At 43.0% G+C, this 27,611-nt stretch overlaps 1 protein-coding gene across 3 annotated transcripts in view; it reads left to right on the top strand.

Annotated features, from left to right (window-relative positions):
* The window catches only part of TBC1D5 (TBC1 domain family member 5), a 538,071-nt gene that overhangs the window by 495,476 nt on the left and 14,984 nt on the right, over positions 1-27,611 (top strand). For all 3 annotated transcript variants that reach the window (XM_060011527.1, XM_060011525.1, XM_060011526.1), the window contains one exon: positions 19,788-19,887. In XM_060011527.1, the coding sequence (XP_059867510.1) occupies positions 19,788-19,887 (100 nt within the window). The remainder of the gene's footprint in view (positions 1-19,787; positions 19,888-27,611) is intronic.

Below are 27,611 nucleotides of genomic sequence, written 5' to 3'. Positions count from 1 at the left end.
CCGCCTCCCGCAGGGGAGAAGGGAGCAGTGACAGGCATCGCCAGTGCAGCCTGGGCACTGCTCACGAGAGCCCCGCGGAGGGCAGGTGGGTGCCAAACCCAGCCTGGGCGAGGCTCACCAAGCAGCAAGCCTGAGCTGGGGGCCGTTTCTTTCTCTGCTCAGAGGTAGTATCCATTCCCCAAGTCCTGTACCCAAAGGAGGTGACTTCTTTCCTAATTAACTTAAAAGCATGGCTGAGGTTAGTAAAGGCCCCAAGAGGGAGTTGCCATTGTTGGAAAGATTCAGAATCTTTCTATACTGTGGCAGTGATGATTAAAAAAACATGGATGGTACCAGGAAAACCTGCTAGCAATGACACAAATAACTAATAATAAGATGAGAAAAGAAAAACAAAAATAAAATTCATTTGACCATAAAAATAATAATAAACATAATCATTTACACAGAGAGTTCACCATTCATGCTTTATTAAGCCTCTTAATAAGCATGTCTGTCATTACAAATGCACCTGATTAACTGTCATAACTTTTTCATTAGATTAGTAAACTTTGCTCATATACGCTTGACCTTCATCTGAGGTGTTTGCTTGTGAGGTACAGTTGGTCACGAGCAACTTTTTAAAATATGTGAAAAAAACAACCGCCAAGACGGCTCCCAGCCCTGACATTACAGTGTGGCAGAAGGATTTACAAAGCCTTGACTGTATGGATCACCAGAAGGTAATATGGTGCAGTTCCCAAGCTTCCTTTTTATCTAAGATGATGGCAAAGCCACTCCTCCTTTCCCTCAGAATCGTTACCAACTTAGTACAGTTCCGTCGATAGCCTCATCATTAATAGTCAAAACGGCATGTTCCAAAGTTACCTGGGTCAGTTGATAGAAACTTTAACAGCGGTAACTCAAAGCATGATGATTGTAGTAAGCCAAGAACAAATTAGCTTTATATTAAATTCTGAAAAGTTATGGGCTACCTTGGAAAATGAGAGAAAAGGGTAAAGAAAAGTGCTTCAACTGGAAAAGTACTTATGAAAGGGGCCACTCCTCCCCCACCCCCATCATTTATTCGTAGACCCCTGACTAGACTCTGAATCCTGCTTTTCTTGGTCATATTTCCCAATTGTCTTTTCACCTTTGATGATCTTACTGTTTTGCTTTAACACTTCTTTCACCTCGTTCCTTCGTCTGGAGCATATTCCTTTGCCATTTCATTCTGTGTAAGACTCTATTTGTATTTTTTATGTATGTAGTAGGCTAGTTATGTTTCTTGACCTTGCAGAAGTGGCCCTCTGGCAGGGATGTCCTGTTTCCCAGCAGTACGCTCCCCTTTCATCACGCAAGGACCAGGGACCAGCTGGTCCCAGGGTAGTGTCTGGCCTGCATTCGTGGACTCCGTCTGCAGGCTGCAGGGTCACAGTGTTCTTGCTTCTGGTGTCTGCCCCCAGGTGGGTGAGGCTGGTTTAGAGGCTTGTGCAGGCTTCCTGGCAGGAGGGGCCAGTGCCTGCCCACTGGTGGGTGGAGCTGGTTCCTGGCCCTCTTGGGGGCAGGGCCGTGTCAAGGGGTGTGTTTAGAGGGGGCCGTGGGTTCAGGAGGACTTAGGCAGGCAGCCTGTCTGCTGATGCGTAGGGCTGTGTTCCCGCCCTGTTGTTTGGCTTGAGGTGTCCCAGCAGTGGAGCCTACAGGCTGTCGGGTGGAGCCAGGTCTTGGAACTAATGACCCAAGCAAGGTGTCACCCTCCAGCGAGAGTCCACGAAGATGAATACTCCCCGATATATCTGCCACCAATTTTGATGCCCCCAGGTTGAGCCACAGCTGCCCCCCGCCTCCCCAGGAGACCCTCCGAGACCTTCACGCAGGTCTGGCACAGGTTCCTGTGAAGTAACTGCTTTTGCCCTGGATCCCAGTGGGCACGAGACCTTGTGTGCGCCCTCCAAGAGTGGCGTCTCTGTTTCCCCCAGTCCTGTGGAGCTCCTGCAGTCAAGCCCCGCTGGCCTTCAAGGCCAGATGCTCTGGGGGTCCTCCTCCCGATGCGAGACCCCCAGGTAGAACTGTAAACAAGGTCATGAAAGTTTGCAACACCTACCTGAGTTCTTTCATGTGTCCCCTCTGATATCTCAAGGATTCCACTAACAGGGAAGTGGAAAGAACTGGCAAAGTGATATCATTAACCTGCCCACGTACACACTTACCCCCCACCGTACAGTCCAGAAGTCGGCGGGGGTCCCAACATGCAGAATTACGCCCCAATCAGTCTAGAATAAACTCTGAGAAATGCTGCCACACCGCTTAGCATCAGGGTGTGCTCAGTCTACATTCTAGGTAGTCTTCTGGGTCTGGAGCATATTTGTGTACTCCACATGCATCTCTTACTTATCCATCATGGTATAAAGATACATATGCTGTGAAACATCAAGAACAATACTTTGGAAAATGAAATTGAAGAAGAAAAGAATGCAACCAGCAAGGAAACACTAGGTACTAATGCTAACATTTACAGAAATCTTAAATTCATCCCTAGACAACAATCAAACTTTAATCTCATCCAGCTAGACTATTAATAGCTATTTACTGCCCGGGATGAATGAATGTTGAGTTTTTTCTCAGTGTCTATAATCAAATTCACCCATCCGTAGGCTCTGTTATGACTAAACTCCATTTTGATACCCTTGATGAAAGTCTCCAAACTAGGTTTGAAGGTTGGGTCAGCACAAGATTTTTTTTTCCCCCCTCAAATAAATGAGCAGTCCTGATTCTTTTGCCAGGAACTGAGATTTAAATTTATGAGATGGACTGATCAAATGTAAAGACTGTTTCAATCCTGGACCTTGCATTTCATTCCAAAGAGAGTGTCATTATTTAGGATGCTTTGAGCTGACTATAACGGAAATCCTGACTCAAACCGATTCAAATAGTAAAGAAAATTATTAGCTCAAAAAAGTCCGAAGACCTGCTCATTCCTGGCTTCACATCAGAATCAACTGGAGAGCTTAAAAAAATACTGGTAACAGAAGTACTGAATCAGAATCTTTTGGGTGGGGCTTGGGTCCTGGTCATTGTTAAAAGCTTCCCAGGGCTTCCCTGGTGGCGCAGTGGTTGAGAGTCCGCCCGCCGATGCAGGGGACACGGGTTCGTGCCCCCGTCCGGGAGGATCCCGTGTGCTGCGGAGCGGCTGGGCCCGTGAGCCATGGCGCATCCGGAGCCTGTGCTCCGCAACGGGAGAGGCCACAACGGTGACAGGCCCGCGTACCGCAAAAAAAAAAAAAAAAGCTTCCCAGCTTGTTCAAATGTACAGTCACGGTTTGGAGCTGATGATTTAGAAACTCATCAGCATCTTCAAGGGCCCCAGTTCCTTGCACCTCTCTGCCTAGCCCTGCTCAGAGCAGGCCCTTCCTCAGGTTAGAAGCAAGAAAAGGAGAGAGACCGACCGTGTCTTCCTGCGGCTCTGGATTGGGGTGGCCTCCCCTTAGGGGAGGCTCCTGGCTGCAGGACCCTCTTGCGGAGGAAAAGGTGGAGTGAACACGGGGGGCACCAGCGTCCTCGCCGCTCCCGCGCGGAGTTAGAGTTCAGTCAGCCCTGCCACGTGCCGCCATGATCTCCAGACCGAAGCTTTTATGCAAACAGTTACCTCTGTGGGAAAATATATCAATTTGATTGTCATGAGTGTATTGATCTTCAAATGAACAGGCATCTTCGCAACGGTCAGTTTTGCTGGAGGCAGTTTACACATTCCCCCCAAATCACCAGGCTGTACAAGATCATTAAAAACCACTGGACTCATGGGGAAGATGGGATTGGGGAACGACATTAAAAAACTTCATCAGTGACACATGAAGTAGGAACCTAGTTGGTTTGACACATGTTAAAATGATTACGAAATAAAGAAATACTGCAATAAATACGACCCTTTACCTTGAAAAACACCTGCTACTTGGTTGGAGAAGTGAACATCATCGGAAAGGTCGCAGCTTATGAGTTACAGTGAAGTAATGGAAGGAGAATTCTCTGGAATCTGACAGATTTGGGTTACGGGTGCAGCTTGTCACGCACACCGTGAACCCAGGTCGCTGGCAGATGTGTGGGGTGTGCACATGAATGCATTCTGTGTATTCCTGCGTGTCTGGGTCCACCTTCATGCAGTTGTCTGCATTCACCCAGTGTTTCTTGTGGATGTAACTGTGCATAAGCAAACATGGGATTCACGCTGTGCTCCGTTGTTCCCTAATCCATCGATCTCGTTGGAACAAGTTCACATTTTCAAAACAAGCATCATAACAGAACTGACTCTACTCTGGGTGTGACGTGCAGCTTCTGATTTTGGTTGGGTTGGGGAAAGGAAGTTATAGAAAGATTACACTTTCTGTATTAATGTTTTGTTCCCAGTGCAGTAACTGAGTTCTCAGTTCTCGGTTCAATAACAGTACCCTGCTAATCAGAACTTTTAGAATAAGTCCATTTTGTTAATGGCCACATACATCCCTAGTATTTATAACATCGGCTTTCTCGCTGTGAATGTCTGAGTCCCCATCAGAATTCTGCAGAGGCTCCTTCTTCCCCGGGATAAATCTTGAGGCACAGCCTGCAGGGCCCTTGATACTCTCACCGGGTCCAGCCTTTCAGGAATGCACAGCTGTTTCGTACCTCCAATCAAGCACGCTGTCTCACACCTCTGTGCTACTTTGCTCCACCGTCTTTTCTGACCAAAATGATTCATGTGGCCCTAAAGCTCCTAGAGTTCCTTCCAGTCTCTGCCCAAGCACCTCGTGTCCCATGGAGCCTTCCCTGCCACCCTCTGGAAGCTTTAAGCACTTTCAGGAGGTAGCTGTGGTCCTACTGAAGCTACCGATTCTGGAGTCCCTCCCCTAATCTACGGAAGCAGCATTTAAAGATGAGGCCTGTCCTAGGTTATCTGCAGTTGCTTCCTTTGCTTTCACTGTCTGAGAACTGCTTGTATTTAGTTATAAGGCTTTTCCAGGCACTTGTCTCTATCACAGTATCTCCTGAGCCAGATATTGTGTCTGGCACCCAGTAAATGTTTAGGAATGAATGAAGGCTGTTGAGGGTTTTTTTCTGCTGCACAAGGATTCAGACGCATTAGGTTTTCCTCTGGCCTTTTCTAGAACCTGAAAAGTCACCTCATTTCCCAGTGGCATTCACCAACCACATATGAAAAATAGCAAGAGTTGTTGGTATCTAGTGAAAATGGGGTTTTTATAAATTAGTTTAAGGGACAAAAATTTTTAAAGTGTGATAGGTATATAAATAAACCAGTAATTTAGAGAATTATTTCCTTCTCACATTTTTTTTTTTTATTCCAGAAGTCTCAGAACTGGTAATGTTTGTGTTAATCAAGGCTGTTCCAACACTTGGTTTCCTTTTACCAATTATAACCTAAAGTACTTCGTAAGCCACGCGTGATCCTCAACTTGGATTTCTGTAGGGTGCCATTTTTTGTTTGTCTCTAATGGGACATCAGGGGGTCAGTAGCCCAGAGCATTGTGGTACAGGGGTGCACATTTCATCCTCACACAGGTCGATTAACCTTGCCGTAGAGAAGCAGTGTTGGCTGAGGCCCTTCTGTCTGGGTCAGCCATTGTGCAGACGCCTATTTTGGTGCCAGAAACAGCAAGGGAGAGCACGCAGATGGTTCTACCCAGACAGCAACTCCGTGAGAAGCCCCGCCGGAGGCCTCCGTGCTGGCTGGGTGGTTTCATCAGTTGGTCTGATCACGTGTAAGTGGAGAGGGGAAAACCCTTGATAAATAAAGTAACATCTGTGCTAATAGGCATGGTGGAGGAGAGAACCATTCTGGTTTACAAAAGATCGGTCAGGTTGCCTACTTATAAAAATACAACATGAAGGCCATAGCCTAAAAGCCCAAAAGATGGGGACATTCCCCAGAAATGCCATTTAGTTAACCTGTCAAACACAGTCCCTTCTAGGAGAGAGCCTTTTTTTTTTCCAGTTAAAATGTTCAGAAGACCGGCAATTGCCTTAACAACTGAGCTTAACATTTCTATACCTTTTGAATTTTTAAAGGCTAGGAAGTTCCTAGGACAAGCCATACGCATAAGATGATTTTTTTAAAAAGAACAGTAACAGGATTTTTGCAAATAGAAGGTTTATAACTATGCAAGTAAGGTTTTATTCTTCCACTGATTATACCTGTGTGAGGTTGTCCTAGTTAAAGATTTTATTTTAATTTCCAGTATGTTTTTTCAGGACTGTACGTTTATTCCGTTTACTTTAAAATCTATAGTACATGATTCAGTTATTTGTCACTATTCTTTTCTATTTACTCTATTTATTGTGTTTTTGTAAACAACCTCTAGAAAGGCAAAGTTAGATTAAAATAGCTCATAATGTTGAAATGGTAATAGACAGAAAAGCATATTTCTAAATGCTCAATGTATTTAACAGTTATTACTTTTTATGATTATTATTAAAATATCTTCAGAAAATCAGGGATGAATTTAAATACCATAGATAATGACATGCTCTACCATTTTCTTTTTACTGCATTTACGTTTGAAAAGCATCCTTTATTCTCGGATATACTTAAACACAGCCTCTGTTTATTGAAAGTTACAGAAGAGAGCATGCATAACCCAAAAAAATTAATTTATATTGGGCTTTAAAATAAGTACTTGTGCAAAAACAGAAATATAGATCAATGGAACAGGAAAGAAAGCCCAGAGATAACCCTGCACACATGTGGTCACCTTATCTTTGATAAAGGAGACAAGAATGTACAATGGAGAAAAGACAGCCTCTTCAATAAGTGGTGCTGGGAAAACTGGACAGCTACATGTAAAAGAATGAAATTAGAACACTCCCTAACACTGTATACAAAAATAAACTCAAAATGGATTAAAGACCTAAATGTAAGGCCAGACACTATCAAACTCTTAGAGTAAAACATAGGCAGAACACTGTATGACATAAATCACAGCAAGATCCTTTTTGACCCACCTCCCAGAGAAATGGAAATAAAAACAAAAATAAACAAATGGGACCTAATGAAACTTAAAAAGCTTTTGCACAGCAAAGGAAACCATAAACAAGATGAAAAGACAACCCTCAGAATGGGAGAAAATATTTGCAAACGAAGCAAGTGACAAAGGATTAATCTCCAAAATATACAAGCAGCTCATGCAGCTCAATATCAGAAAAACAAACAATCCAATCCAAAACTGAACAGAAGACCTAAATAGACATTTCTCCAAAGAAGACATCCAGATGGCCAACAAACACATGAAAGGATGCGCAACATCACTAATCATTAGAGAAATGCAAATCAAAACTACAATGAGGTATCACCTCATGCCGGTCAGAATGGCCATCATCAAAACAATCTGCAAACAATAAATGCTGGGGAGGGTGTGGAGAAAAGGAAACCCTCTTGTACTGTTGGTGGGAATGTAAATTGGTACAGCCACTATGGAGAACAGTATGGAGGTTCCTTAAAAAACTAAAAATAGAACTACCATATGACCCAGCAATCCCACTACTGGGCATGTACCCTGAGAAAACCATAATTCTAAAAGAGTCATGTACCCCAACGTTCATTGCAGCTCTATTTACAATAGGCAGGATGTGGAAGCAACCTAAGTGTCCATCGACAGATGAATGGATAAAGAAGATGTGGCACATGTATACAATGGAATATTACTCAGCCATAAAAGGAAATGAAATTGAGTTATTTGTAGTGAGGTGGATGGATCTAGAGTCTGTCATACAGAGTGAAGTAAGTCAGAAAGAGAAAACAAATACTGTATGCTAACACATATATATGGAATCTAAAAAAAAAAAAAAAACGGTTCTGAAGAACCTAGGGGCAGGACAGGAATAAAGACACAGATGTACAGAATGGACTTGAGGACACGGGGAGGCGGAAGGGTAAGCTGGGATGAAGTGAGAGAGTGGTATGGACTTATATACACTACCAAATGTAAAATAGATAGCTAGGGGGAAGCAACCGCATAGCACAGGGAGATCAGCTCTGTGCTTTGTGACCACCTAGAGGGGTGGGATAGGGAGGGTGGGAGGGAGACGCAAGAGGGAGGAGATATGGGGATATATGTATACGTATAGCTGATTCACTTTGTTATAAAGCAGAAGCTAACACACCATTGTAAAGCAATTATTCTCCAATAAAGACGTTAAAATAAATTTTAAAAATAAGTGCTTGTACTTACAGTAGAATAAATTGACCCCAAACAGTATAAGAATTAGTTCTGAATAGAAGAGTGAAGCCACTCTGGACAGAACTGGCATAGGGGACATTGGAAAGCTGTCTTGGGAGCCTGTCACCCTGCTTCTCCTCCCTGCATCCTACTCCATGTTGAGAAGAGGTCTCTTGTACTGTTACCAAATAGGCACCTAACCATGCAGCCATCTGTTAAAACCGCCTTAGAGCAGGGAAACAGTAAAGTGCTTCACAACCTTCCCAGAGGGGTTGGCAGCTGTATTCAGAAGTAAGTCTAAATCCTTACCATTCAGAGTGTGGTCCATGGACCAGCTGTGTAGTCATCCCCTGGGAGCTTGTTAGAAGTACTGACTCTCAGGCCCCACCTCAGACCTGCTAAATTAGACATTCTCCAGGTGATTTTCATGCATATTAAAGATTGAAAAGAATTAGTCTGAGTAAGGTTAATGGAATACCAAATCAGAAATGAGATTTCCTATAGATAAAGCCAGCTTCAGATACATCCTGATGCGAACATGTTCTCCTAGTGGGTGATGGGTAAGTGCTTTCCATGCGTGAACTCTGCTCTCAGGACATTTTGCATGTATTAGCTCCTTTAACCCTCAAAAGACTCTGTGAGGTCAGTTCTGTAATTATCGCCCATTTTACAGATGAGAGTACTGAAGCACAGGGAGGCTGTGTTTAACTCTCTTCTGCAAAAAAAATGTTACTAGTCATGCCTGGACAATCGGTAATTTCTGCCTTATCAGAGCCGAGAAAAATAAAATGGGGTAAGAAACTAAGATCTTTTTTTTAACTTCCTCAGTAAAAATTATGAGAGGAAGTTGAATAAGAAGAAACTTCTTTCTCTAAATCTTGTGAGCTTCACATGTTCTACTTGTAAATTGTTGTTTATAAACAATCCGTATCCCCGTCCCACCCACGGCAAGCGCATGATTGGAGTTAATTATTTTAACTGCCCACATCTGACTTCAAAAGGATATTTGGAACACTGCCACATAGAAACCAATGAAGTGAATGTGGATTTATTATGTAATTGGTCAACTTGAGGGATTTGCTAAAAGACAATACAGCAAATGTTTGCATGGAAAAATAAGTTTCTCCCTCTATTTCATCTGGTGGCCCTGTCCTGCAGCTCTTCGTGGGCTGCTGCGGGGGGAACAGGTTCAGATGGTCCCTGTTAGTGATCAAATGAGGGAGAGTGATTAGAGAGCCCGGCTGGCAGAAGCCTGGCCCATGCCTCACCTGGCCACGCTTATTTTAGGGCAGGCCATTTTTCACTTTATAAGAAGGCAGTATTCTTTTTTTTATTTTGGTAAAATGGACATAAAATCTGCCATCTTCATCATTGTTAAGTGTACAGTTCAGTGGTGTTAAATTCGTTCATTGTGTTGTGCGTCCATCTCCATAACTCAGCCTATCCTGTAAATTTGAAACTGCACGTTAAACAATAACCCTCGCCTCCCTCGCCACCCTTCCTTTGGCAACCACCCTTCTACTTTCTGTCTTTATGATTTTGACCACTCTAAGTATCTCATATAAATGGTACTGTATGTAAATACCATACAGTATTTGTATTTTTGTGAGTAGCTTAGCATGTTTTCAAGGTTCATCCACGTTGTAGCATATGTCAGGATTTCCTTCCTTTTTCAGGCTGAATAATATTCCATTGTAGGTCCTTACCACATTTTGCTTATCCATCCATCTGTCAGTGGACACTTGAATTACTTCTACATTTTAGCTATTATGAATAATGCTTCGGTGTCCGTGGGTGTATAAATATCTCTTTGAGACTCCCCTTTCAGTTACTTTGGGTATATACCCAGAAGTGGAATTTCTGGATCATTCGGTAATTCCATTTTTAATTTTTGAGAAACATTTATACTGTTTTCCACATCAGCCTATACCATTTTACATTCCTACCAGCAGTGTACAAGGGTTCCAGTTTCTCCACATCCGTACCAACATTTGTTATTATTTGCTTTTTGGATAGTAGCCATCCTAATAGGTATGAGGTGGTATCTCATTATGGTTTTGATTTGCCTCTCCCTGATGATTAGTGATGTTGAGCATCTTTTCATGTGCTTGTTGGCCATTTGTATATCTTTTTTGAAAAAATATCTATTCAAGTCCTTTACCCATTTTTTAATCAGGTTGGGTTTTTTTTTTTTTTCGTTGCTATTGAGTTTTAAGAGTTCTCTATATGTTCTGTGTATTAATCCCTTATCAGACATATGATTTGCAAATATTTTCTCTCATTCTGTGGGCTGCCTTTTTACTGTGTTGAGCACAAAACCACAATTTTTTTGATTTTTTGTGCACAGTTTTTTGATGCACAGAAAAATTTTTGATGCACCAAATTTTTGTAATTTTCATGAAGTCCAGTTTTTCTACCTTTTCTCTTGATGCCTGTGCGTTTGGTGTCATATCTAAGAAATCATTGCCAAATTTAACGTCATGAAGTTTTGCTCTGTTTTCTTCTAAGTGTTTTATAGTTTTATGTCTTACATTTAGGTCTTTGATCCATTTTGAGTTAATTATTTGTTTATGGTGAGAGATAAGGGTCCAACTCAATTCTTTTGCAAATGGATATCCAGTTTTCCCAGCACCATTTATTGAAAATACTGTCCTTTCTCACATTGAATGGTCTTGGCACCCTTGCAAAAATTATTTGACCCTATATGTGAGAGTTTATTTCTGGTTCTTTATTCTGTTCTATTGATCTATGTGTCTGTCTTTTTGCCAGTACCATGCTGTTTTGATTACTGTAATTCTGTAGTAAGTTTTGAAATCAGGAAGTGTAAGTCCTCCGGATTTGTTGTTCTTTAAGATTGTTTTGACTACTCAGAGTCCCTTGAGATTCCATATGAATTTTAGGTTGAATTTTTCTCTTTCTGAAAAAATGTCATTGGGATTTTGATAGAGGTTGCATTGACTCTGTAGATCATTTTGGATAGTATTGACATTCTAACAATGTTAAGTCTTCTAATCCATGACCTTGGAATTTTATTTCTCCTTAATTTCTTTCAGCAGTTTTTATGATTTTCTACATATAAGATTATGTCATTTTAAAACAGAGATAGTTTTATTTCTTCCTTTCCAATGTGAATGCTTTTTATTTCTCTTTCTTGTGTAATTGCTCTGGTTGGAACTTCCAGTGTTGAATAGAAGTTGTGAAGGTGGAACATCCTTGTTTTTTCTACTCCCGATCTTAGAGGAAAAGCTTTCAGTCTTTCATCATTGAATATGATGTTTGCTGTGGTATTTTTCATGTATGGTTTTTATTATGTTGAAGTACTTTCCTTTCACTAGTTAATTGAATGGTTTTATCATGAAAGGCTGTTGAATTTTTTAAATGCTTTTTCTGCGCCAATTGACATGATCGTCGTTTTTTTCTCATTTTGTTAATGTGGTGTTGTTCACACTTTCATATGTTGAACCATCCTTGCATCTTAGGGATAAATATATACATATATATATGTATTTATTTATTTATTTATTTATTATATATGTATGTGTATATATATATATATTCTTTTTTAGGTTCTTTTCCCTTATAGGTTATTACAAAATATTAAGTATCTAAATGTCCTAGTCTTTAATGTCTGGCTCCCCAAAGGGGAGAAAGAGAAAAATGAAGGGTGCAGGCTGTTTCAATCCACTGGAAGTCACTTCATCTGGAGAGGGAGAAGTTTGCAATAATGGAAGGAGGTGTGACAATGCCCGCCCTCCTCTTTGTCTGCACCTCTGTGATCAGAAACAGCAATCAGTGATCAGCGCAGATCCCTGATATTTGAAGGGCAGGGTCCTTTTTGCCCACTCTGGCTCCCACAAGCTGCATGCAAGCTGCTCTAAGAAAAAGGGCACAGCTGCCTGCCACAGGGCTAGGGGGTGGGGTAGCCCCCAGGTAGCTCCTATTGTGCTAAGAGCTGAAATGGACCGAAATTAACTACAATCTACCCTCCATGCCTTCCCCGGGAAGTGGACAGTCCTCAATAGACTCCAGCAATCCAAAATAGTTACATCAGGCAGATTCTGCTGGTACAATTATTGAATAGGTGGGGAGACAGATTTCTGGTGTTTCCTACTCCCCCATCTAACCCAGGGCAGTATTCCTTAATGTAGTTGTTTTATTCAGCTTGCTGGAGGAAACTAAAGTATGAAAATTCATAAAGTACTGTCAAGTTTAGGTTTTAGCACCTTTGTTCTAGGCTATAACAGGCTGGAAGGAGCATCACCCCATTACAGCATGACATGGGGAGGAGGGAGGGGCCTCCGTGCTTGTTACGAAAACCCATTCTGTGAGGAAGGACATCTCTGGTGTCCACGGGTGGTGTGCATCTCAGTGCTGGGACATAGCACTGCTTCAGTGACTGAGAAAAAAAAAAGTCCGCTTGTGTAAGTTGTGCTCCTAGCTAGCCACCTCGCCATATTAAAATTTATTTATAAAAATAAGGGGTTGAAATATATTATCTCTAAAGGAAATTCCAGCACTGAAATGGTATGAGTTGCTAAATACCTTAAGCTTTGAGTTTCAGTTCAAAATTTCTAAAGGCCTTTTTCGTTCACATTTAACATGTTTGTTTACATCCTGTCTGAAAATAGGAACTATTTTGTTTACTGGGGAAATGTGATAACCATCTTTCCATTTTTGTGTCTTTAAGAATCACATTCTTTCTAGGCAACCCCTAAAGAACAGCAACCAGGGATGTTCCCACTTTAAGTGCAGAGAAAGGAACCACTACCCTGAAAATGCTGCTCAGGGCTTGCATATTGTACATTGGGCAAAATATTATAGTCATTTACTTTTTCACAAGTTATTTCATTTAAGTTATTCTTACTGCTTAGTGTTGTTTAGGGAATAGATTTGTTTAGACTACAGCGTTGCTTTCAGTTTGACTGGGAATCAGTTTTGGTAATTTAAAAATATTAATATTTCCTTTTTCTCCTTAGTTAATCACCTTTTACTTTTTTATCTTATTTTCTCTCTATTATGTTATTTGAATAATAATTTGATTTGATGATTACAAAAGTATGATCTGATTTCACTGTAGAAAATCCAGAAAAAATCAGAGGGAAAATGACCTACAATCGCACCGGTTGGAGAATAACCAATATAAACAGTTTGCTGAATGTCTTTCCCCTTTTTTCCAAAAACAGAATCATTCTTTACCTACTACTTTTCTGGTCAGTATATATGTTATTGTTAAATGTTCTCCTATGAGAACATTTAATTTCAAGTTGCATAATATTCTGTGCATCAATGTGTACCACAGGTTACCAAGTCCCCTGTCATTAGACATTTCGGATCTGTGTCAAAAGGACGAGGAATTTCCTGGGAGTTGTTTTTGCCCGTGTCCATAATTCCTTGGAATAACTTTATAGAAACTCTACTAATAATCTAAAGACAACAAAAGGAACATTTACTGAGCGTTTACCATTCACCAAGCACTGTGCAAAGCACTTCATCTGGAATATCTCATGTAATCAATCCCCAACAGTCAGCTGAGATAGGGGTTATTATTATCCCCATTTTATAAACAGGAAACTGAGGCTCAGCAAGCTCGGCTCTCGGGTGGGGGTCACAGAGGCGGTCCGTGCGGGTGTGATACACACTGATGCTAGGGCTGCCGACTGTGCTCCAGCTCGCTCCCTGCGTCACACACCCAGAGCACTGATTTTTATGCTCCTGAAAAGCCTTCTTCATGCTCCTCGTCTGTGTTTTCCAGTGGCATCTTCCTCTGCTGACACCATATGCTCCGGCTGGGGTTCCATCCACACCATGTGTGTATTTTGCCCTATGTAACCACAGCTTCCTCAGAACATCTGAGGCCTTCCCACTTTTTCTCCTCGAGACTTTCCGTTTCCTTCACTTCCCACTCCTTCTTCACCCATCTGCTCGATAACGACAGGGTGTCTCTCCTGTCTTCTGGCTGCTATATTTAGCCTGTTCCTGCTGCCTGCCAGTCGGTGTCGGTTGCTTGTCTGCCGCCCTGCAATCTGAGGATACCCCGCTCGGAAGCTCAGCGGAACTCCACCCTGGTGCCCTTCCTGCCCCACTTTTCTCCAAACCAAGCGCGCCGGGGTCTCCATTAGTCCGTGGACAAGGACCCTGCTGCCGCCTGTGTGATCACGAGCAGGGCAGCGTGTCAGGGCAGTGGGCACCGCAGTGCGCACGTTGGGCCCCAGCCCCCAAAACCTCAGTATGTGAAGCAGAAATAATAGGGACGGAAGGGAGGGAGGGGAGCCTTCCTGCCGGTCCTCCACTCCCGCTGTGCTCCACGCCCTCCTCGACTCAGTGACAGGCTCTTTGCCCGTGTCCCGAACTTTTCTGACTCTACTCCTTTGTTCACTGGGTCCCTGCCTCCTAAAACATCTTCCTTCGTTTCCTCTGAGCCAAGTCCCCCTTCTTCAAGACGCATCAAAAATGCTGCCTCTTCCAGAAAATCTGCCTTCATTTCTACCTCTGTGGAGGCCATCTGCCCTCCCCATAACTGTGAAGTTTCTTTTTTCATATCTGCTGCAAAACTTCCCTGACCCCCCTCTTGCCTTGATGTATAGGTCTGACCTCCTGCTAAATTTGCAGAGGTTGGAATACATGTCTCATTTGTTATTATATTTCCCACAAGGGACAGCACAATACAAATGAATATATTTGTTGAAAAAATTAATGAATAAACCATAAACTGCAAAATCCCATCCTGTTATTAACCCAGAAAGAACACAAAGATGTTGAAGCATTTAACAAAATTGATATATATAATCCATATATTATAAAACAATTTAAACACTTGAGACATATAATATGTGAGTGGAAGTGTAATGATGCATCAGCTATCTGGGGGTGAATGGTGGTAGAAGCACCACTTTTTAAAAAGCAAATTCAAAACACATTTCTCCAGATACAGTCCAAGCAGAAATCATTCCGCAAACTAAATGGAACACAGCCAATCATACCTGAGTGTTTTTGAAGGAAAATAATTTAGTAAGCCATTTGGGGTTAGGACTTAACATTGGAAATAGTGAATTTCTCTTAAAGGAAACTTGAGATACGAGGTTATTCCTTGTAAGTCCTAGTAGTAATCAAGCATAAGAAAGAATATATACACATGGGGAAATAGGAGTAGTGGGCTAAGTGACTTGGGTTCTGAAACAGCTTTGTCAACCTTGGCATCACTTCCAGAGAACGTGGCTTACAGAGGAGACCACGTTTCATGTAGGACATGATGAGAGGGTCTACCTCGTAGGTTTATTGTGAGGATTAAATGAGTTCATGCACGTGAAGCGCAGGGTCAGGCCTATTCTAACCACTGTAAAAGGGTAGATGACGGCTGTTTTCCTCTTCTGATGGGACGGCCCTCATCCTTGGTCCTTCTCTGCAGGGCTGCCAGGTCCATCTGGTGCTGTGTGTTGCACACGTGGTCTGCACACCACCCTACTTCATAATCCTCCATCCGTTTCTTGCCTTACACATCAGTTCATTATCCAGAACTTAAGACAATAATGGGCTCTCAAGCCCTAATTCATCTTTCTGGGCTGGACCACATACAAGTTTTAAACCAAGAGTGAATCATAGACCTCTGTATTTAAAATCCATTTTATTGTTTTGACCTGATAAAAAAAATGTTTAAAAAAAGAATAATTGCCTTTATGGAGTACCTGTTCTTTGCCAGACACTCTCCATGTGTTATCATTTGGTCCTCCCACCAATACTGCCAAGTGGGGCTGAGGGGACCAAGAAAGTAAGCAACTTGTTCAAGATTACACAGCCAGTAACTGGTAGAAAGAGGATTCAAACCCAGGTGTGTCTTCCCCTGAATTCCGCCCTGTTTCACCATCCTCCCTCCTGTGACAGAACATGTATGTGAAAGTAAATATAGTAAGCATTTCTCTTCATGTCTTATTTATACATAAAAATGACACTAACCGGTTGTTTTTGTAAAACCTCAAGGCAATTAGCCAAGCATCTGGTTTTGATTACAGAGGACCATTAATGAAAACAATGGACTAAAGCTGCCAGTGTCTGAAGCATGTTGGTCGGGAGGCTTGTGGAGCCTGAGAAGCTAAGATAGAAATGGAAAGTCAGTTCTCACAATTTTAGAAGCTTGATTCTCGGCTCTTCTTTTATCTGTAATTATATGAAAGAGTGAAGAATAAATGACAAGCCACCCTTTTGCCTCCAAGTGATGCCATTTCTATTTATAAAGTCTGAGTGATTGTTGAAGGGCTTAGGAATATTTTAAGATTAAGCAAACTCGAGAGAGATCATACACTGAATTTCAAACTTTCAAACGGAAGAGGTTCTTGCGCCCCTCAACCTGTTTCAACCAGAATGCTCCTCTTATCTCATAATTGGGCTTTAGTGTCAGCTTTCCTTTGGGAAAAAAAAAAGGTTTAAATTAATGAAAACTGCCATTTTCTACAGAGCAGATTCCATTTGTATTGAGGTTGACTCAGGATTTTGGCAAGCAAGACGCTCTTCACTTGCCATCAGTGTCCTACGCAAAAGTGCACGCCTGGAAGACTGTGTCTTATATCCCCGTGTGCTCAGCCAGCGCACGCTTCCGCCGCCATGCTCTCGAGTCTGCCCCGTGCGCTTGTTCAGGTTGTGCACTGCACAGTTCAGAGGGCGCCAGCCTCAGCCCATTTTCCTTACAGTCATGTTCCTACCAGCACGGTAACACGTTCGGAGGAAGAGACCCCCTTGAGCTCCGTACTTCCCTCCAGCTGTCAGTGCCTCACCACCGACAGGCAAGGCCTGCGTCCCCTCCAGCTCTTGTTCCCTTCCAGCTTTTAAAAAGAAAATAAACTGAATACAATAAATCCATCGAGGTAGGAATGACTGCTGGGGATTAAGGCTCCCAAGGGCTTTTGCATCTTGTAAGAAGTGATGGCTTAATCCAAACTAAACTAATACATAGAGTAAATAGACAAGAGGTTTTTAAGCCAGGAGGTGGTACGTTCCTGGTGTCCTTTAGTCCATTCCGGGCTCTCAGCACCCCAAATGGTAACCGAGTGCAAGGACAGACTCTGGCCATACCTGGGTCCCCTTCTTTCGAAAGACTTCCACGAGCTGGCCTCAGTACAGTTTGAGACTCTTCCAGTTGGGTTTGTATCTGTGACACATTGAAAAGGTGACTTGTTCCATAGGAGGGACAGGAGGCTGTGATCAGGATTCCCAGGGCAGTTATTCTTATTTCTTTGTAAGACTTTCATGTACTCTCCCTCATCCTCTAGTTAATATACCTTTCCTATTCCAACTCCAAGCTTGTAAACTCCTTGGGAGCAAAGTATATAACTTCTGCCTTCTCCAGAGGGTGCCAGAGTTAGGCCCAGACTGGGTAGAGGGTTACTGAAGTTGACATGACTTGTTAATGGCAGGACCAGGAATAGAAGTCAGATTTCCTCGTGCCATATACCACTCTAGTGTTCTTCCCATTCCACCCCCATGTCAGTTATCTGTGGCTACGTAACAAACCACCCCCAAACCCCGCTCCTCAAAACGGCATTGTTACTTCTCATAGGTTTACCGGTCAGGCATCTGGACAAGGCTGGGTTAGGCTGCTCTTCCGTTCCACGCGATGCTGACTGGGTTACTCATTTGGCTGGCTTCAGACAGATGGAGCTGAAGGGTCCAGGAAGACGCCATTCACGTGTCTAGAACCTCACTGCTTCTCCTGTGGCCTCTTTCTCTCCATTTTGTCTCTCCTCCCTTTCAGTATCCTAGCCTGAGCTTCTTGACAACTAACTATGGTAGCCCTCTTCCTCTAGAGCAAGCAGAAGACAGCAGAAGTTGGCAGGCCTCTTACACTAGCCCCCAGCTGGAGCAGTTTGACTTCTGCTGCATCCTCTGTATCAAGGCAAGTGGCAGGCCAGCCAGGATTCGAGGGGAGGAGAAATAGACACTACCTCTTGATGAGTGGAACAGCATGTCCATCGAGGGAGGGAAGGAATGGATGGTGGCCATCTTTGGAGACGAACCACAACCAGGGTTAACCCACAGATGTAGCCTTCTTTCTGTGATTCCTTTAGGGTCCTGATAGAACGGGGAAACTCAAGTTTGTGCAGACACAAAGGAGAAAAAGGAGAAGAAGAATGCCCTGAAACCACCTGCCCAAGGCCCCAGTAATCATTCCCTGTCTGAGCTTCTCCTGGTTGCATTTGTCTTTACTGGAGCATCAGAAGAGAGGCTGCTTCGCCTTGTGGGATGTCTAAAGTACATGGTTCATGCTTGTGTAATCCTACAGTGGGCATTTCACAGTAATTTGTTTTTAGAGCTATGGCTGTGTCTGTTTTCTGCGTCAGGCCTTTAAATGCATATTCCTAAGGGCTCAGCCTCCAGGCAGCCGTTAAAGACAGTGCTTTTCAGTGCTGCCTGTGTGTATTGCTTAAATGGGGTACACCTACAAGTAACCTTTTCAACTGTTAATTTCCATCTATGTGTCAAATTATATTCAGTCTCTAAGAAAAAGTATCTCTTGGGAGGTTTCTCTTCCCTTTTTTTTGATGACACAGAGGATTCTTAATGTGAAAAGAAAAGTGTCTAACACTCGAAAATCAATTTGCTAGCCTCCTCCAGCTTTGAGGATTACTCTTTCTCTGAGAAAAACTCCCTTAATCTTTGAAATTTCCTTGGGAACTTTTTTGCATGTATTCCTTTTTTTCTTAAAAAAAAAAAAAAAACCCCAAAACCCACATTTTATCCTTTTGTTACAGTTAGATTGTCTTTTACCATTTAGATAATTATCCCACCCAGAGTATTTTTTTTCCTGGAAACAGTCAAATAAATACAATCCTCTAGTATCCTACCAAGAGAGGAAACGTTAAGAGCAGCTAATTATGGGCTGTGGGGACAGAACTTTCCCAAGTGCTTTGGGAAATCTCACATTTTAAGAGATTACCATTGTCTAGAAAATGATGAGATTTGTCTGAAACAAATGGAAATCTTTGGTTTCTCAAATGTGTGTGAGAAAATGTAATGGTCTTGTACCAGCTGCCTAAGGAGTAGGGTCCACTGAAATCCCATTTACTCTCTCAATTTGTGTGTCTCCACAGTTACTGAAGATATTTTATGTACTTCTGTAATACAAGGTTGTATGGGTAAACATTGACACGTGGCGCAAAGCTGGCATTCAATTAGGAGAAGTCCAGATTTTTTTTTTTTTTTTTTTTTTTTTGGCGGTACGCGGGCCTCTCACTGTTGTGGCCTCTCCCATCGTGGGGCACAGGCTCCGGACGCGCAGGCTCAGCGGCCATGGCTCATGGGCCCAGCCGCTCCGCGGCGTGTGGGATCTTCCCGGACCGGGGCACGAACCCGTGTCCCCTGCATCGGCAGGCGGACTCTCAACCACTGCGCCACCAGGGAAGCCCAAGTCCAGATTTTTTTAAACCTCCACTTTACCCTTACTCTGGTTTGGTGGTGGTGGCAGTAGTGGGTTTCTGTTGTTTATTTGTTGCTTTCTTTTGTTCTGTCTAGGGCTGAAAAGACACTGTGGCTCTTTAACAGTTCAGATCATTTGGAAGACTTTGGGGATTTTCTTTGATTTTTTTTTTCATTTTCATATCTTTGCTCCCTTCATTTTAGGAAGAAGAATTAGAAGCCCAGATTTCCCTCCTTCAAGGACAGTTGAATGACCTGGATGCCATGTGCAAATACTGTGCAAAGGTGATGGACACTCATCTTGGTGAGTGAAGTACTTTGGCCCTGGGCACACTGACAGTCGCGACAGTAATAGCCCAGCCGCAAGGGCCTGTGTTGAGCGCTTTACGTGAATTATCTCATGTAACCCACACAGCAGAGCTGCAGTAGGTGTACGGTTACTATCCACCTTGTGCACATGAAGAAACTGATGCACGGAGATTAATACAGTTTCCCCAAATTATAACCCCAGTGAGTAGAGGAGAAATTCAAAATCAAGCAGTCTGACTCTAGATTTCAGCTCTTAACGGCTACACTGCCCTTTGTAAATATCTCCCTGCCCCAAACCAAAATGAAATATTGAACTTTCAAGATCAGATGGTCAGCTCTACTCTTGTGCTAACCTGCCTATCATCACTCAAGTGATGATTATTTTGACAGTGCTTTCGTTATTTTTTTAAGTATATGTTTTTAACCACCTGCCCAAAATGCATGTCCAGACCCTGACCTTTTCTTACTTCTGACTGTGCCTATACTTTAAGAAATGTCTTTAAAAAAAAAAAGAAGAAGAAGTCTTAGTTTGAAGTTGAGTTTATATGTGAGTTGCCCATATGTCACATGAGAGAGTCTTCAGGCCTTATTCTCTACATTTGCGAAAGTTCTGTATTTTATATTAGAAGAGGCCTCTGCTGGACCACCTGTGTATTGCTTCAGGAACTCCATTCTGCTTGCAGAACTTTTATAATCCATACTGTGGTTATTTTCAGCCCACTCATGGACATCCTTTCCCTCTCCATTCTCCAGTGTCTAGTATCTGTAGTTTGGGAGCAAATTAGGAAAACAGGACATGTAATCTCATGGAAATGGCCAGTATGCTGCCTGGTGAGTGTGGAGAAGTGGCAATACCAAGCACTGTGAGAAATCAGGACGTACCCCACCTATGAGGGGAAACCAAAGAGCACCTACCAAGGCCTCTTCCCACTGGCAGGGGCCATGAGCGTGGCCCATCTCTGGGGCCTTCGCTGAAGATAGACTTTATGTTTGTTTGGTTTTTTTAATTTTTCTTCATTTTATTCCACAAATATTGAGCGCCTGCAACATGCCAGGCCCTTTTCTAGACACTGGAGAAATACTAGTGAACAAAACAGGTGAAAATCATGTCTATTTCACAGCTCAATCCTATTTTTGACAATTGAAAACAGCCATTTTTTATCAGTTTCGTGTTTATCCTTCAGAAATAAACTATGTTTGTACAAACCAATATAACCCTGCACTTACCCTTTCAGAGTGCAAGGAGAGCATAATCCTCACACTGCTCTGCACTTTGATTTCTCGTTGAGCACTGTATTATGGAGAGCACTTCTGTATGAATACAGAGAGTGGCCTCGTGCTTTTTCACACCTGCACTGAATCTCATTATATGGCTGTATCATAATTCACTTAACCCCAGACTAATGAGCATCTAAGATGTTGCCAATCTTTTAACATTACAAATGATGTTAAAATGAAGAATCTTATGTAACCTTTCACACATGGACAAGCATATGGTATAAATTCCTACTTTTCACCCTTTAAAGGAGTGTTTAAATAACTGTTGTAAGTATAAGACAGCCCTGAAGCTCAGTCCTTGGTTTTCCTAGACCCAGGGAGCAGTTGTTTGTAGAACATGAAGCTTATTATAGACAAACACTTTATGTAGGAATAACAGTGACAGCCCAGGCAAAATCTAATCATTTGAATTAGCCGAGTAATGGAGACAAAGGCAAAGTGAATTCCTGGTGCCCAAATTATCCAGATAATTAAGTTCCTGTACTTGACTTTGCGCTGGCAAGTTGGTCTCAATAATGAATCAGGAACACAATCCTCACTTGCCTCCAAAATTCAGCCGTCCGTCCTCTTTTTTAGAAGAATGAAAAAACTCAAGAGGGATGAAGATAGACTTTATACCTCAGATTCTATCAGTCACCCAGCCTGCTGGGTCCTGAGTCCATGACATGTGGCTAACACGGCTGTCGTCTGGATGTAGCCTAAAACGTACTGGCCTGGAGCCAGTAATACACGCTCTCTTATGGCTTCAGAGAGGTGCTTGAACCAAGTGTCGCGCGGCCTCCCGCTCACTGGGCCCTGTTCTATCCTCCGCCTTCTTTCTGCTCTCTTGACCCCTCCTCCAGAGAAAGGGCTCAGGAGGGGGAAGCTGCGGGACAAACCGCGGTAGGTGATCAAAAGGGTAGTATCTGTAATCACAGAAAGAGACGTTCCCCGTCACACCTGCTTCCACCCCCTTCAAAGCTCTATTTATATGTTTCTTTATGATCACTTTTTAAAATTCATATAGAATTGATTTTACATGAATCTTATAGCATCACAGTTTAAAATGCATCAAAAAGAAGGGGGTGGGATGAATTGGGAGATTAGGGTTGACATATATACACTCCGATGTATAAAATAGATAACTAATGAGAACCTGCTGTACAGCGCAGGGAACTCTGCTCAGTGCGCTGTGGTGACCTAAATGGGAAGGGAATCCAAATAAAAGAGGGGATGTGTGTATACGTATGGCTGATTCGCTTTGCTGCGCAGCAGAAACTAACACAGCCGTGTGAAGCAACTATACTGCAATAAAAAAATAAAATGCTTCAAAAAGAAGTAACGAAGAGGTAGTTTATGTATAAATAACTGATATGTATTACATAACTAGTTTTAGTTAATTATTTAAGTATAATTTTAATTTTAAAGTAAGTGTGGGCGTGTGTGTGTGCACATGCACGTGTGTGTATTTTTTCCTTCTCCAGCTAAATGGGTGACCTTCGTGTTACTTGATTTTGGGTTTTGACCAAAGTAGGAGAACAAAGAAGTGACTGAAAAGATGTACTGGAACTCTAGCAAAATCCTAGAGTAGGATATTTCCAAGTTGTTGGGGCCACATAGCAGCTTTTAAAGCAACTTTACTTAAGCCTCAGAATTTTCAAAGAGCTTTTGCTCTGATTTTTGTTCTTTCAGTCAGCACCAGAAGAGCATTTTCTCAATGCATGGGAGAGGGAAGCACTTTAATTAAAGAAAAGCCCATACCCAGCTGTGAATTTTCAGCGCACCACAAAACTAGATTTGTTTTTGTGTATATGTTTCACTTTCAGCCAGAATCCCTTCACATGGCTGTCGACTTCTTTTTGCCATACAGATAGCACGACTGCATTTTTACGGTAGGGTTGAGGGTTGCAACAGAGAATTCGTGGCCCTGGGGGCTGCAGATGCATTTTATTTCATCTGCATATATAACGCTGGTTTACTAAAGGGTGTTCCCGGGTTGTAGGCAGTTTTGACTGTAAGCAAAAATTTGAGGAAAACACAAAGATTAATTGAGGTGAAGCTCTTGATCTACTTTTTAAATTATATCCTTTAAAAATGACTTTAATACCCTAGTATTTTTTCCATATGACCTTTTCTGTTTTTCCTGATTATTAAAGTAGTTCAAAAATAGGCACAAGTGAAAAATCCATGACTACGTGATTGATTATAATATAGTAATGCAATCTTTATAAAGATTAAAATATTTATTAACATAAGGAGATGTTCATAATATATTATGAAGTGAAAACAGCAGGTGGCACAATAGAATATATTTGATGTGAAAGTAACCATTAACAGTGGTGGCCTGAGTGAAAGGAAGATTATAGAGGGACTTTCTAAGGGACCTAGTCTTCTATGCTTGGAAAATCTGTAGATGCCTTAAGTGCGTATAACTAGCACCTGGGGGTCAGTCTACACTGCAGGCAAGAGTCAGCTGTAAGAGCGGCTACAGTGGTACCTGAGAAGGAGAGACAGCCTCGTGGGCATCAGACAGACACAGGGTTGAAACCAGGCTCCGTCACCTGTGAGATCAGCGTGCTTATGACCGCGTCTACATATATAAAATGGAGATACAAAGATCAATCTCTTGCCAGTTGGTTGCCAAGACTAGTATGTTTTTAAAGCCCAGCACAGGCTGGGTTTTCAGCACAAATCCTCCCCTCTTTCCCCTTAACTCTTAACTGTCCCTTCTGGTGGACGAGCCTGGGAAACTCAGCCAGCCCATGACCAAAGAGCTGAGTAGCGACCGGTCTCGGGCCCCGCCGCTAGTTAGCGGGAGAGCTGGGAACAGTACCACACTTCCCCAAACCTACTCGAATATTCCTCCATCAAATCATGCCAAAAGATGCTGGATTTTTGGATCTGCTGGTCCTCAGATTAGGTGTGTGAGCTCTTTGAGCAAAAGCAGCTTTGTCAGAGCCCAGTGGTGCGTCTGCAGGCCACCGTGGCATGAGCCTCCCGAGGGCCGTGAGAGCGGCCTCACATACTCATCCTGGGAGTTACTGCTCTGCACCCTTTTCTAATGTTAATTATTTTCACTAAATTCCTTTCATTTCAAGAGAATGCCATATCAGCCTATGTTATCATCAGACAGGAAATAATATCTTAAAATGTCAAGTACAGTTGAAGGCTATTTTTATAACAACAAATACAGAGAAAAGCATCTCAGTTAAAAATTAAATAAAGGCATTTGTTTAAATGGTCCTTTAATTGTAGAGGTAATAAAATTGACTGGTTAGCAGTTATTTCCTTATAGTTCTAGAAGCCAACACTGAAAAAGTATTTGTCTTCTCAAAACTCTACCAAAATTCCCATTTCATTACCTCCACATAAGTGAGCTATGTGAATTCAAAGATTTAGAGACAGGAAGTGAAAATCTGTGTTTTATTAAATCTAAACTTTTCCTGTCAACTTTAGAAGACTTTTTCACATGTTAATTTTTCTGTTGCTATAGTCACTTCTGACAGTTGAGCTGAAAACCATTGACAGCAGGAACCTCCTGGCTGAGTCAGGCTATTTTTAGGTTTGCCGTCGTTCACAGGTAATTTAATTGCACGTGGCTGAGCTGCCTGCACTTCTCTGATCTGTGAGCAGCTGGGCTGCTGATCGCCCTGCCTGCTCCCAGGGGAGGTGTTTCCCCTCATCTGTTTGGTATTTACACTAGTTTCCGCCAGCTTGCCCTTTCATTGGTGGTTCACACAGACAATGGGAGGGTTAAATGCAATGAATGAAGGGAAATTAGAGTTCTGCAGCCCATAGGATCTTAGACTGTTGAAGATGTGGACCCCCAACAGGCCGTCTCGGCCATTCTTCATTTCACAGATAAGGAAACCGAGGCCCGGGCAGAATGAGTGACACACAGCTCGCTGGTGCCAGGGGCCCAGACCCCATCCCAGGCCTTGGACTCTCTTCCACTGATGACCCTGTGGAGGCCACGCTCGAATCAGTAATGGGACTCCAGATCTGCTGCTTTATGGCACACATCCTTACTGACTTTGTACTCGTCCTAATGTTTATGCAAGAATTAGCTGTAAGAGGAGGCCACTTTTGAAAATCAGTTTTTTAGCCTCTGCAAGAACTTTATGCATCTGATTTGCTGATGTTTACAAAAACAGCGTTCAATTGATGTCTTTGGAAATTTTCGGCAAGCAGTTAACTAATGACATTTGAGAAACACAGAAGGAAAATGTGATCACCAGACAGCTTTCCCTCTGTCAACCACACTGTGATAAAAGCTTCTTGTAATTCTTTTAAGAATTTGAAACACTGCATTTAATTGTGGGTAGCATAGTCCTCTGTAGAAGGATAAGATATACTTCACCTGGGGGTCTTGTTAAAAATGCAGATTTTGACTCAGTAGGTCTGAGCCGGGGCCTGAAGATGTGCATTTCTAACAGCTCCCAGGACACCTGGTGATACTGGCCCAGGACAGACTCCAAGCAGCAAGGGGCAAGAGAACTTACGCAGTCGGGGCAAGATTCAGTTAATGTATTGCTAGCGCTGTCATGCATCCGTAACCCCACACTGCAGGCACACGTGCAGGAGCTCTGTGGGTGGAGAGCTCACAAGCTCCCTGGCGACATTCAGTGCTGTTCTCAGCCTCTTTCCAGCCTTGCTGTCTTGTGGAAGGCATTTTCCCCCCGGTTGTATTATCAGAAGCCTTGGAAGCATCTTCCTTGCACCAACCCTAGACCTACTGAGAAAAACTTAGCCAACTGTACGCTACCTTATCCTTTCCTGGCTCAGAGAACACATCCCTGATCACGAGGCCTCAGTATGGACGATTCATCTTGCATCCTTTTGTTTTCCATTTTATGGCTCTCTCCATTTTCCCACATGCTTTTCCAAACTGAATATCTTTCACTCTCTTTCTCTTTTGAAGATCATTCCTAAATCCTCTGTCTTTCTTAAACTGTGTCTGACTGCAACACCTGTTCTTCCCACCTCCATATCAGGCTGCCTTTCCACCTCCTCTAACCCCGGCCTCTCCAGCGATGACCCAGGAAGCAAAAGACTTGTCCCCCCCTTCCCCCCACCTCAGTAGAGACAGGCTTGCCACCAACAGCTCGCAGGCTCAAGGACTTCTTGGCCACCACAAGCGTCTCATGCTGAGCTAAGGGCTTGTGAGTGGGGAGAGGGGCCCCGAGGCGGAGGTGACGAGGCTCGTGTTCCTGCCATGGCTGTGTTTCACTCCCAGCTGAGGTGTGGCACTTGACTGTCCCCAGTCCCCAGGTGGGCAAAACCTTATGGCCTGCAATTCACAAAGAACATATCCATCTTCAACCCAATTCAAAGGGTCTTGTCTGACTAAATGATGTTATTTTAGGATAATCTTAGCCAAACTTCTATCTCATTGCTCCCAAGTGAGACGCGGTGGTTACAGAAACCCCAGGATATTTCCTATTACTGAGGTCCTAGCTGTGTTTCTGCTTTTATTTTTAGAAATATGTATTCTGGCAAAGGCATCTAACCCTTACTGGAGCTTAGAGACCTTTTAAGTTGAAAAGTATGTGCAGAGTCTCTTCTGGTTGACCCAAAGGTGGCAGCCATATTGTGAACAGGATAGATTTTACCTTGAAGAGCCGTGCTTCTGTGCCAGCCTCTGGCCGGCAGGGAGGGAAATCCTGAGAGAAGAATCAGAAACGGTTGAGACCAGTACAGATTTGGAGCTCTGTGCTGAGCACACTCAGTTCACTTAGGAGAACTGTTTATTGACCCGAAGACTAAGCTTCAGTGCAATGCGCGTTGTTTGCCTAGTCTTCCCTTGGGTTTTCCTACGGATTGTTCCTCTCCCAGTGCTGAGTTTAGGGTCTTCAGCCATTCTGGCAGCTGGATGCAAAGTAGGACCCTTGATTGTATTTTCTGTGTGATCTGCTTTTTGCTTTTTAAGAAAATACTGAGCGCCAAGCCCCCGGACTCAGTCCTTGGCCCTCAGTAGACCGTCAGTGACTGTACTTCCCTTCACCCGCCCCTCCCACTTTCCAATCCAGGATCTGCTTGATCGGATTAGTAGCCCTTAATTCTTCCCCTGAGAACTCTCTCACCTCCATCTATTCCTCAGGAGATAAAAATCAACCCTAATGTTGGCGGGAAAGCCTCGCATCGGCCATTCAGCCAGTATTTCCTAAGTACCTGCTCTCTGATGTAGAAACAGGCTCAGGGTGAAGGAGGCTGGGGTGGGGTGAAGCGGGAGAGCGCTTTTCAAATAGAGCTCAACGTGTATGGAAAGACTGGACCAAACTTCAAAGTAGGGAGACAGAGCGCAACAGAGAATATGCCTCGTTAGAAATACCTAAAGTGACACGTGGCTTCACAGGAAGCAAGCACAGTCCTCCTGGAGCACCAGTGATCTCAGAAACATTGGCAGGGATGGTGGGTTCAAAGTCAAGGGATGTCGTGAACCCACACCACCCGCATTTGCAA

Source organism: Delphinus delphis, chromosome 4 (assembly GCF_949987515.2).
Source record: "Delphinus delphis chromosome 4, mDelDel1.2, whole genome shotgun sequence".
Lineage (NCBI taxonomy): Eukaryota > Metazoa > Chordata > Mammalia > Artiodactyla > Delphinidae > Delphinus > Delphinus delphis.
The sequence above is the reverse complement of the archived record's forward strand: the minus strand, read 5'-3'. Positions and strand labels throughout refer to the sequence as shown.